Below are 12,019 nucleotides of genomic sequence, written 5' to 3' on the forward strand. Positions count from 1 at the left end.
CTATGTATTGCTTAAGCTGTTATCCTTGCTTATCCCCAGATCTTAGCAACAAATAAATCTGAATTGCTGCTTGAAAAAAAAGAAAGAAATGTGAGAACTGTAAAGAACCTTTTGAATTTTGGCACACTGAGGTAGAGTGCCAGTTACCTCACCCTAGTTGCATATTCTACTTCTCAGTTTGAATCCTTCCATTCTATTTTAACCTACTTTAAAAGAGTCACTCCTTCCACTTATCCTTTCTACACATGGCCACCATTTTCATCATAGCCCCTATGTCCTAGGGCTAGCAGGTGTATGGGGAGGAGTAGTTATCAGCATTATTGTAGCATCTTCTTAAATTGCCATGCTGGCAAATGGCCACTTAGCTGAGGAGATTGCAAGGGGAATTGATTCAGTTCAGGACCTTCCCTTCACTCAGCACTGAATATATTCCAGTGAAGAAACAGCAGCTAGAATGGTCTGTGGACACAGTTGTTGCTCACAGGCTGTGAGAGGAGTTTTACTCATGAGTTTCTTTGTAAAATGGCAAAGGATCACATTTGCCTCTGGCCAACAACACCAGTGCAGAAGTGAAGAGGCCACATTGGCTAAGGAAGCAGCATCTACTCTAAGGGAGGAGATGTGAGTTACAAACACTATTATTATTCCCAGCACTTGGCTCCATGACTTTTGTGTGGTTCCATCAGCCAGTTTAGGATGCTCATGTCTCTATTAGCCTATACAAGGGTGACAGTCCAATAATGAACAATCACTAGGAATTAATGGAGACACAGATAGGGTGCCATCCAGATAAAGGGCCCACCCAGGATTTCCTAGAAAGGACTGCTAGTGTATGCTGATCCTCCATCCCTCCTCCCTCCCCCCCCCTCCCGCCGCCAGGGTCTCCTTTGTGGCTGACTTCTTTGTTCTGTCAAGTCAAATCAAGCCCATTCAGGACAACTTGTTTGCAGTTTTGTTTAATTTGGGATGATCACAAAGCTCCTAGATAATAATACCCAAGTACAAAGCAAAAGAGAAGAGTGTGATGGGACTGAGGATCCTCTGATAATTGGAATTTCAGTTTCATCAGCCTGTTTTTGACTTTACCACATTGACATGCACCAATCTGGCATGTTAATTATGGTGAGCTTCCTTGACTTGGGGCTGGATTCACAAAATTGATAGCAACGGGAGTAAGAAAGAAGGTGAAGAAAGGTTTCATTTTTATTGTCAAAAAGCTCCTAGTTTGGGGGCAGCTAGGTGGCACAGTGGATAAAGCACCAACCCTAGATTCAGGAGGACCTGAGTTGAAATGCAGCCTCAGACATTTGACACTTACTAGCTGTGTGACCCTGGGCAAGTCACTTAACCCTCATTGCCCCACACAAAAAAAAAAGAAAAGAAAAGAAAAGAAAAATCTCCTGGTTTTGCCTAACAATGTGGAAGGGAACGTTTTGATGGCTTTATATCCCACTGATGAGGAAAGCCCAAGGAGCAAATGCTCTCTTCCAAAGATGAACAATATTTCTGTATTTATGGTTCCTGCATTTGTTAGGGGGCTTTGGGGATCGGCACTAGCAGCTTTTCCCACAACTGAACATATCAATCCTACCAGCAGGGGCAGAAGTTATCAATTTTGAAAAGACACCTTATGGTGAGAAGAGGACACTTCAAGTGCTGAGTAACTTGTGGCATCATCTTGGATGAGTCACTTAAGCTACTGGGAAGGTAGTTTTCTCATCTCTTCAAATGAGGATCATGATTTCTACTTCCCTGTCTTTCTCACCCAGCTCTTAGAGGACAATCAACTCTATTCAATAAATAACCATATGATGTTTAAAATCTAAATGTATGGTCACCTTAAATTAGAAGCTTTAGCATCAGTCTTTGGGCATTAAGCATTTATTAAAGCATACTAGGTATTAGTAAAAAGGAAAACACATGGAGTTCAGAAAGTAAAGAAAAGGGCTATCTAGCCTAGAGTTCCGGCCTGGTCTTGTTCTTCCTCAAGTACTCTTCCACCACCAGCCTGTTTCAACCACAAACTGCTCCTGAAAACTGAGTGTGGAAGCATTTTATAGGTCCAGAGCATAGGTGGTCCTTACACACTGCTTCAAGATGATTGGTAGGTGTCATTCAAATCCACTGGTTCACTGGACTTGAAGGTGGTCTCGAGTTCAAAGTCCTTAGCTTCTGAGAACAATACCTTCTTATGGGCTGGCCAGGTGTTGTTACAGTCTAATTAACTTTAAGTAGGCTAATCAGCAATGTCAATCAGTCTCACTTAATTCAATCAGTTTAGATTAATCTTCAGGTGGGGGCCTTTGAATATCTGCAAAATCCCATTATTTTCTCACAACCATAAAGTGCTTACAAAGGGCCAGTTATTGGAACTTTGATGTTGTTCAGTCATTTCAGTCATGTCCAACTCTTCATGATTTCATTTAGGGTCTTCTTGGCAAAGATATTGATATTGTTTGCCATTTCCTTCTCCAGCTCATTTTATAGATGAGGAAACTGAGTCAAACAAGGTTAAATGACCTGCCTCAAGGTCACACCACTAGTAAGTGTCTGAGGTGGGATTTGAACTAAGGTCTTCCTGACTCCAGGCCCAGTGTTCTATCCACTGTGCCACCTCGCTGCCCCATCACCAGGGCTACAAGGAACAAAACAAAACAGTTCCTATCCTCAAGAAGATTGCATTCTATGGCATGTTCATGGATAAGTCAACATGAAATATATACAAAGTAATTTCTTTTCTTTTCTTTTCTTTTTTTTAGTGAAGCAGTTGGGGTTAAGTGACTTGCCCAGGGTCACACAGCTAAAAAGTGTTAAGTGTCTGAGGTCAGATTTGAACTCAGGTACTCCTGATTCCAGGGCTGGTGGTCTATCCACTGTGCCACCTAGCTGCCCCTACAAAGTAATTTCAAGAGAGAATGAGCATTATCAACTGTGTGGAGTAGGGAAGAGGTGCATATGGAAATCCTGTGTAGTAATTACATGAATATGTATGTGACATACATGTTTGTATTCAGATAAATTTGTATCTGCTTTGCAATTTAAAGTCTCAGAGACTTATTTGGGGGCCCTGAAATTTTAATTGTTTTGACTAGTGTTACAGACAGTACTCAAAACTAAAACAGTCTTGATCATATGCTGGAGCTAGCTCATACCTGCTTGGGAGCTGATTGTTAAATTCTGAGTATGAACTTTTCCACCTGGGAAATTGGCAAGCACTAAAAATCAAGGCTTCATTTGTTATTTTGTTAGTTGTTGAGACTTATGAAAGTGATGGAGAAAAGGTTAACTATGTAGTTAAAACTTACAAGTGCATATATTTTTCCTTTAGAGAGCCTGTTGTTAAACATTTCCCTGCACATTCTTGACGATAGGACTTCTTGACTCCGCAGCCAGCCCTCTATCCCACATGCCAGGCTGACATTTAGATGAGATTTTCAAGCTTTCAAAATTATATAGGCCCATTAGCTCATTTGGTCATAAAGCAATATTCATGGATTGTCAAAGCTGTAAGGCACCTCAGAGATCATTCTTGTCTAATTCTCACATTTTGTAGGTGAAGAAGTTCATTCTTGGAGCTCCAGGGAAGAGAGGCACAGCCTCAATTCCAGCAGTCCCTGGAGAATAGAAAATGGCCTATTCAGATCTCTGCTTTGAAAATGGAATCAAAACATGTTTAAAATGAAAGAAAGTTTGGAGATTACCCTATGAGGAAACTGAGGCATGGTGCATTGTGATTTGTCCTTGGCCATATAGTGAGTATCTGAGACAGGATTCAAACCCAGGTTCCCTGACTCGAAGCTAATAGATGTTAACTACTCAAATAGATCCCACTAGATATAGGCTCTCACTGCTGTGGGCACTACCTTCAGATTGCCATCACCTCATGCTTACCTAACCCAGATGACTCTCATCTGGGACTTCTGATAAGCCCAGTATGCAAGAACCCTAATAAATGGTCACCATCAATAATAGTATGAGTCGGGCTAGGAAGAAGACAAAAACATTGATTCAATTCAACAAACATTAAGTGCTTCCTATGTGCAAGGTCCTATATGGATACTAGATATTTGAAGGCAAAACAGGAGTAATCCATGCCCTCAAAGAACTTACAGTCTTGAGCACTGAGATTTTTTTAACCAGATGTGATTTCACTGGGGTAGAAAATTTACATTGGGGCAACTTCTTTTATTTTTTTAATCAATGGTTAAAGACATCCACATGGCAAGATATGCTCTTTGAGTCACCTGGGGCACTGCAAGGGTAACTGACTTGCCCAGGATCACTCAATCTTTATGTTCAGAGCCTAACTTTGATCCAGGTCTTCCTAACTCCAAGGCCAGCTCTCTCTGCTCTAAAGGCTCCAAAAGTGCAATGAGTTACTAGCGGTAATATACTGTGCCTGTGCAAAATTCATTTCCCATTACTTATACTAACTAGTACAAGAGAAACACTAATTAGACTTATGTGTCTCGAAGCAAACTATCAAACTCTATTAATCAAATGCATGCAAACACTAATTTATATTATTTGTTAGATAATCCAAACATTAACCCCTCTAGCAACAAACTCCCAACTTGATTTCTCAGAACTTCCCAGTAAACATGTCTCATATTGGGACTCAATGATAAGGTTTCCTAGGTGGTATAGCACTGAGTTCAAATCTCACTTCAGACACTTACTAGCTGTGTGATCCTGGGCAAGTCACTTAACCCCAATTGTCTTAAACATCCAGGGCCATCTCCAGTCATCCTGATGTATATATTGCTACTGGACCCAGATGGCTCTGGAATGAGGCTAGTCACCTTGCACAGCCCTCCCTCACTTACATCCAATTCAGTGCAAGTCATGACATCACCCCGATGTGATGGTCTTCTTTAAGAGTGAAGGACAAACAACAGCAGCTGGTGGCCATTTGTGCCCCTCCAAGGTGTTTGCCCAGCAAGTCAACAAATCTCATTCACTAGATCAGCACCGCCCTAAAGGGAACATGGGGGCTTCTTGAATCTTGAGTGCAGGAACAGAGAAGCCAGACTCAGTCATGAGCCATAGTCACAAAGGCAGAGGATATCTACTAGGTTTCTTATAGTTGTAGTTATGGGTATTAGCTGGTTACACTGAAGCTCTGAATCGTGGTCAGTGACCCACTTTATTTACCAATGAAGCTGATTAGAGCTTGATGACATAAATTAATGACAAGGTTGTTTACCAAATTTTCTCATTGGTAGTCTGTCTTATCTGGGGTGGAGTGTCTCATGTTGTTTATGAACACACATGTTATTCACCAACCCATAACACTCATATGCTTATCTTAATATTAAAAACAAGTCATGGGGCAGCTAGGTGGCATAGTGGATAAAGCACTGGCCCTGGATTCAGGAGTACCTGAGTTCAAATCTGGCTTCAGACGCTTGACTGTGTGACTCTGGGCAAGTCACATAACCCACATTGCCCCGCAAAACAAAACAAAACAAAAACAAGTTATGAAAAATGAACATGAAAACACTTCATCCCTAAATGGAAGGAGTCATTATGTCAAGGCAACAACCTCTCACTACACTAACCATAACTAGAATATGAAAAATTACATCAAAGGATGTAATAGGGACACAGTCACATGTAGGTGTGTGTTGGAGGGGGATGATGGAGAGATTGTGAAAGTCTTGTGATGGAGGTGTCATGTGATTTGGACTTTGCTAAATGAGTAGCAGGTGATGGGGATTGATTGGGAAAGAGTATTCCATATAGAGGGAACAGCCTGAGCAAAGGTATAGAGGTTGGAAATGTCACAGTGTTAGTAGAAATAATCAGTAGTTCATTTCCTGTGAGAGGAGGAGGAGATAAGCCTATAAAAGTGGATTTTGGTCACATAGGGAACATCATGAAGAGGAATCTAGACTTAATGAGTGGGTTCCATCGAGCAGGGAAGTGAAGGGACTAGAGTTCTTTCTAGTTTCCACATATTTACAAGGGAAGCTAACTTTTAGTTCACCAACTCTCAAGCAAGAAGTATTAATCTCCTCTCTTGCTTCCTGTGCCTGTTTTTTCCATCTGACCCATTATTAAATGTTTTTACTTTTGCCCCTATGCAATATCTTCTAAGTGCAATAGTTCCTTAATATTTATTAGAAGAGCTAAATGCAGATTATGGACCCCATTATCTTCCTTTTGGGCTATTGTTCTCTCCTTGCTAACATTCCCACCTTAGGTTCTTCCCATTAGCCAGTACTGAATAATGTAATTAAAGCCATCTTTTCATGTTTCTTGAGTAATGCCTCTCCTTTTCAAAGGTCCATTGGCTACCCCTAACCATCTCTGCAAGCAGATGGGGCATAAATCATGCTAACATTAATATCTCAAAGATGAGGCTTTCCTCAATGTGGATGACCTCTCCCCCATGCATATTGCTAGCCTCCAATGCCTTAGTAAACAGATTTATCATTTGATATCCAACATAGCAATCTATATCTCCAAACTTCATTATGTTGGCTTTCAGATGATACATACATACATATATATTTCATCACTGGATGAAACTCAAAGCCATTCCAGTTTGGTGGGACCTGTCAGTGTTAGCCCTTACTGACAGAGCCTTCAAGAATCCAGAATCATCCTCACTTCATGATAAACCATCTGAGTAGTGTTTGTGAAGGGTTAATTATAATTTGAGAAATTGTGTGGCATAAGGGAAGGATAAAGAGCCAGAGAACTGGGAAGAAATGAGCTCAAGTCTTTGAATTTTAAGAGTTCTGAGTATTTCTATCTGCCCTGAAGTTGAACTTTCTTTTTGTATTATCTCCCCTAGAATGTGACCTAAGTTAAGAGTACAGCAATTGCTCTGAGCCCCCAGTTAGGGAAATTCCTAACATTTAGGCAGAGGTTTGACTCTGACTCAATTTGTATATATACTTTTCCTTGGTGTATATATGCTCAAGGAAATTTTGTTACACTATTATGTGATTATTACAATTTTGTATTGTGTTATTTTTGTGTATTTTATAGAGTATAATTATACTCAAATATTTATACCCTATTTATGGTCGAGGACAAATTTAGTTTGGGTAAAACAGCAGCATAATATATTCCCATGTCTGTTAATAGGTACCAATTGGGAAAGTCTGGGAAAGAACAGACCCTTTCTATGGGCTCCCTTAAGTTCCTGAGTGTTAGTGTCAGTCTGAATCATAAATGTCTGTAGCGCCAGTGGCACCCCATAATATTTCCCTTCTCTGTCACAGCTTAGTCTTATTTTCTTTCTCCTCTTTTGCTGGGTTGCCCCTAGGCTGCTGTGTCTTTCTGATTCAATTTTGGTTGTCCCCACACCTTCTCTAATGCCAAACCCTTGAAATCTCTCTCAAGTCTTCATCTTTAGATTCAAGTTTTGTGATGGCCTGCTATTTTATTGAAGACCCACAGAATGTCATCAGTTTAGATTCTAGTTCATCCAAGCATTTTTCACACTTAGTCTAAAGTCTTTGATTAATTGATTGAGACTTGTTCTCATCTACTTAAAGTACCAGAGTATCTTCTCACTTTTAAGTGGTAAAGGATGACTTGATTGATTTACTCAATCAACATTCCACCCTTACACATCCATCACTCAAGTTCTCATTCTCTGTTTCAAGGCCTCAAGTAGCCAAATCTCCCTCATTTCCCTACCTTCCCACCCACAGCCTTCACATCCAAAGACATTTACCTCTCCCACTGTCCTGCTAACCTCCTAATGACTCCAGGTCATCTCCCCTACCTGTCACAGAGTTCTCCAGGCTCCTTGGTCACCATTGGAAGGAAGGAATGAAATCCCACTTCTTCCACAAAGCCAACTTGTTTAAGAGTGAGCAAGATAGAGGGGAGCTTGCTCGGCACAAATACTTTTGCCCCCTATCAACTTTCCATGGCCTGCTACCTTGCTCACTCACAGCTCTAATACTAAAGCTCTAGTCTTCTTTGATGTAGCCATTTGTCCATGTTGGAGGAGAGGTAGGGATAGGGACAAAGAGGATCAATAACCGATTATAATGTTCATGTCCTACATTGCTTAAAAATGAATTGATATTTAATGTGTTCCTGTCAACATGCTACATGCAGGTATGTATATGTATATGTAAATATGCATACCTGAAGCACCCTCTAGTGGAACATCTAGAAAATGGCTTGTCTTCAAGAAATGGCTATTCTTATTTAAAAAAAAGAATGGTTAGGGGATTGGTAGGGGGAGAGGAGTCAGAGCATCATAGATTTAGAATGGGAAGAGACTTGGAGGTCATCTAGTCTAAACCCTTCATTTTCTAGAGGAGAAAACTGTGGCCTGGAAAAGTGACTTACCCAGGGTCATATAGGTAGGAGATATTAAATCCCTAGAGCTAGAAGAGTCCATAGAGGACAATGACACTTCATTTTAGAGGGAAGGAAATTGAACCCCAAAGAAATGAAGTGACCTTCCCAAGGTCACATAGTTAGTAAACAAAAGAGCTGGGATTTGAACCCACACTGAATCCAGGCATCTTTTTACTGTCCCTTTGAGAGCTCCTTGGTTTCCCTACTGTCCAAGAGAAGATGGAAGTTCTTTGGGAAAATGGGAAAAGGACTAGAGAAAAGACCTCTTTAATGGCTATGGGGATGTCAGAATCTCCTGAGGTGGGCATGGGTGAGCAGTAACCCATGAATGGTATTACTTACACACTTACACATGGTCCCCAGAGGCTGCTTACCCTCCACCTGTGTGGCTGTTATCCTGCTTGGAGAATAGGCCACTTCATAGCCTTTGACCAAAGAGGAGACATGGTCAAGAAGTGCAAAGTCTGGCAGTGACATTTTCCATTGGGTGTCCTTGGAGTCCAGCCTATGTTTTGTATTTTGTGTTGAGGAAAACAATCATGAAAGACAAAATCCTGGGTAAATTCTAATCATGTTTATTGATCATGATTGGTATGAGATTGACAAAGATTGTTCTTTAACCTTTTCTAGTTAAAAAAGAAAAGAGCCCCAACCTGGCCACTTCTTCAGATTTTTATGCTTTTTGGGGTGAGAAAGAGGAGGTCCACTGAGAAGCAATCAAATATAATTGGTCAACTTAAATGAAGGTAGGCTAGATTGTACCAGACTACCCTCAACCTTGGTTAATGCCCTCTATCAAACAAATAAACTGAATAACCCCTCATTGGAGAAGATGTCTTTCTATCCAGACAAAAAGGCCTGTTTCCTTAGCAGAACACAATGGTAAACTTTAACCAGAATTTAGACGGGTGGATCTTATCTTATCAAGATTCCTAGAGGTTTATAGCCCTGACTAGGACCAAGGAGAGCTGACTTTATTTTATCAAGAAGGACTTTAGGATGGGTCAGGATTGAATCTTTAAGATATTGGTTACAAAAAAAATGATTTCTCATAATGGACTGAACCTCCAAGATATTAGTTACAAATAATCATTTCTCACAACCTGTAACTACTAATCTTTCCTGCCTATACGCCTTTGCTCCAGAAAAGACACTTGATTGTCTGTGGTGGTTCCCAGTGGGATTTGGACTGCTCATACTTAATTACTGAAGGCAAAAAACTAGGGTACCCAATAGCATAGAAGGTCTCCATGGAAAAGGGAAGTCTACCTTGGGTGGAGAGGTCTGGTGGTTGAAGGGACACTCAAACGTCTTTTTACATCCTTCCTGAATAATATAGAAGGAGAATCCACCCTTAGTCTAAACTTTTTTCCTTTCTTTTTTGAAATTTGAGAAAAATTAAAGTTGGGGGAAATATGAATTTTTTTCCGAATGAATGAAAATGAGTTTTTCAGAAGATATGGGGAGAGGGTGTAATACTTTTGTTAAAGAGTAAAGTTTTCATATTCCTTTTGTACTAATCCTATATATGCTTAAACATCTGTCAATGATATATTTTTTTTTGCAGGGCAATGGGGGTTAAGTGACTTGCCCAGAGTCACACAGCTAGTAAGTGTCAAGTGTCTGAGACCAGATTTTAACTCAGGTCTTCCTGAATCCAGGGCTAGTGCTTTATCCACTTCGCCACCTAGCTACCCCCTAATGATATTTTAAAGAACCATCATGACCCCTGTTATTAGAAGGGCTGTGACTCTCCAGACTTTGGTGTGGGAGGGAGTGATGATGGATACCCAGAAGGATGTGCAACCGCCAAAACAGCAGCCTATGATATACATCTGTGGAGAATGTCATACAGAAAATGAAATAAAATCCAAGGAGCCAATCAAATGCAGAGAATGTGGATATAGAATAATGTACAAGAAAAGAACAAAAAGATTGGTGGGTTTTGATATCTGGTGAAATCCCAAGAATCCAAAGTAAAACCTTCATTTTCTTCTGGATTTCCCACAACCATTTCAAATAGTATAGCTTTTGGGTTAATATGCTTTCTTTTACACATAAAACTATGTAGTACTCTTCCATTCTGTAGCTTTGAATTATTTTTAAAATAAAATTTTTGAATGTTAAAAAAGAACCATCACCTCCTCTGCAGGGATGAAGTCAACCACCCTGTCAGTCAGACCAAAGCCACCACCTCTTAACCAATGAGATCCAGAGGCCTTAAGAGCCCTACCTGAGAACAAACCAAGTCATGTGACAAGAGCTGGCTTTTAGATAGTAAGGCTTGTAAAGCACTTTATAGATAGTGATTATTTCATCCGAGTCTCACAATCAACCAGTGAAGTAGGAGTTTTTATTATCCTCATTTAGCAGATGAAGAAAGGAGACTCAGTGATATTCAGTGGCTTGCCCAGGGTCACAAAGCCACTAAATGCCTGAGGTGGGATCGGAACCCAGGTCTTTTTACCCCAAGTTCAGCCCTTTGTGTCCTAAACTACACTGCTTCCCCAGCTTCTCTATCTGCAAAATGTCAGGAAAGACTAGATTGTCTCTGAGGTCTCTTTGACACTAATATTTCCTGATTCTCAGAGGTGATGGGTCATTGTCTGGCACTGATCCTTGTGGTCTGCTTTCCATGATGGTCAATTGTCCAAGCACCAGATGGTGAAGACCCTCTCGTTATGGACACAGAATCACAGAAAAGACCTCAGCAGGCATATAGTCCAACCTATCCCTGACTAAGAGGCCATCCAGCCTTTATTTGAAGACCTCTAAGTGATGGGGAACTCACTACTTCCTGTGGAGGAAGACCATTTCATTTTTAGATAGTTGTCCTCTAACTGTCAGGTTTCCCTTCTCTGCAATCTAAATTGGTCTCTTTTCGACTCCATCTCTTTGCTTCTTGATTCTGCCCTCTGGTGCAAACCAAACCCAGTGGACAAAAATAAGCACCCCAGTTGGTTCTCTCTTACACCAAAGAGATCTTCAAATATTGGAAGACAGCTCTCATCTTTCCCAGATGCCCTCCGCCTACAAATTTCCCTTCTCTGGGCTAACGTGCCCTATTCTTGAGGCTGATCCTCACACGGTATGAGCTCTAGGCCCTCCAGGTTATCACTGTGCTTCCTAAGCTAGAGTACGGTCAGAGTAGAGCAGAGCAGGACCATGCTTCTCTTAGAGCATTCTCAGAGCCCAGCAGCCTTCCTCATTGGCCGCCTTATCAGGCCGTTGGCTTCTATTAAGCTTGTAGTCCAGTAAAAGAAAACACATCTTTTCCATCCCCATCTTGTTCTCATGAAGTTGATTTTTTTAACCCAAGTATAAGACGTTATATTGCCCCTATTAAATTTCACTTCATTGAATTTGGACCAATGTTCTGGCCTGTTGAGTTGTTTTTGGAGCTTGACTTTGTTATTGTGTTTAACATGGTTGACTCTGACCTCAGTCTCTCCGGGGTCATATTTCTGTTTTATTTATGGTCCACCCTATCCATGCTGGGCCATCAGGTACTTTGAAGGAGTTGGGGAGTTTCTCTTCTCTACCATTGGCTCAAGCTCCCACCAACTATGTTCCTCTCCATTTTATGGGCCCAATGACTAATACCCTGATTCTGTTCAACATAAGATTAACTTTTACAAAGGGATATTTTCTTCAGAGAAATAACAACAAACTTGCAAACATTTCC

The 12,019-nt window shown here is 40.8% G+C and overlaps 1 protein-coding gene across 1 annotated transcript; it reads left to right on the forward strand.

Moving 5' to 3' along the window:
• Window positions 1-10,103: 10,103 nt before the first annotated feature.
• LOC122728667 (DNA-directed RNA polymerases I, II, and III subunit RPABC4-like) lies at window positions 10,104-10,293 on the forward strand. The gene has a single exon (XM_043967477.1). It carries the CDS (start codon window positions 10,114-10,116, stop codon window positions 10,291-10,293), a length of 180 nt encoding a protein of 59 aa, XP_043823412.1. The 5' UTR covers window positions 10,104-10,113.
• Window positions 10,294-12,019: the final 1,726 nt, after the last annotated feature.

The sequence above is a fragment of the Dromiciops gliroides genome, chromosome 5 (genome assembly GCF_019393635.1).
Source record: "Dromiciops gliroides isolate mDroGli1 chromosome 5, mDroGli1.pri, whole genome shotgun sequence".
Lineage (NCBI taxonomy): Eukaryota > Metazoa > Chordata > Mammalia > Microbiotheria > Microbiotheriidae > Dromiciops > Dromiciops gliroides.

Excerpts from the sequence above, each read along its gene's own strand:
- LOC122728667 (XM_043967477.1), top strand. The coding sequence starts at position 10,114 with ATGATGGATACCCAGAAGGATGTGCAACCGCCAAAACAGCAGCCTATG.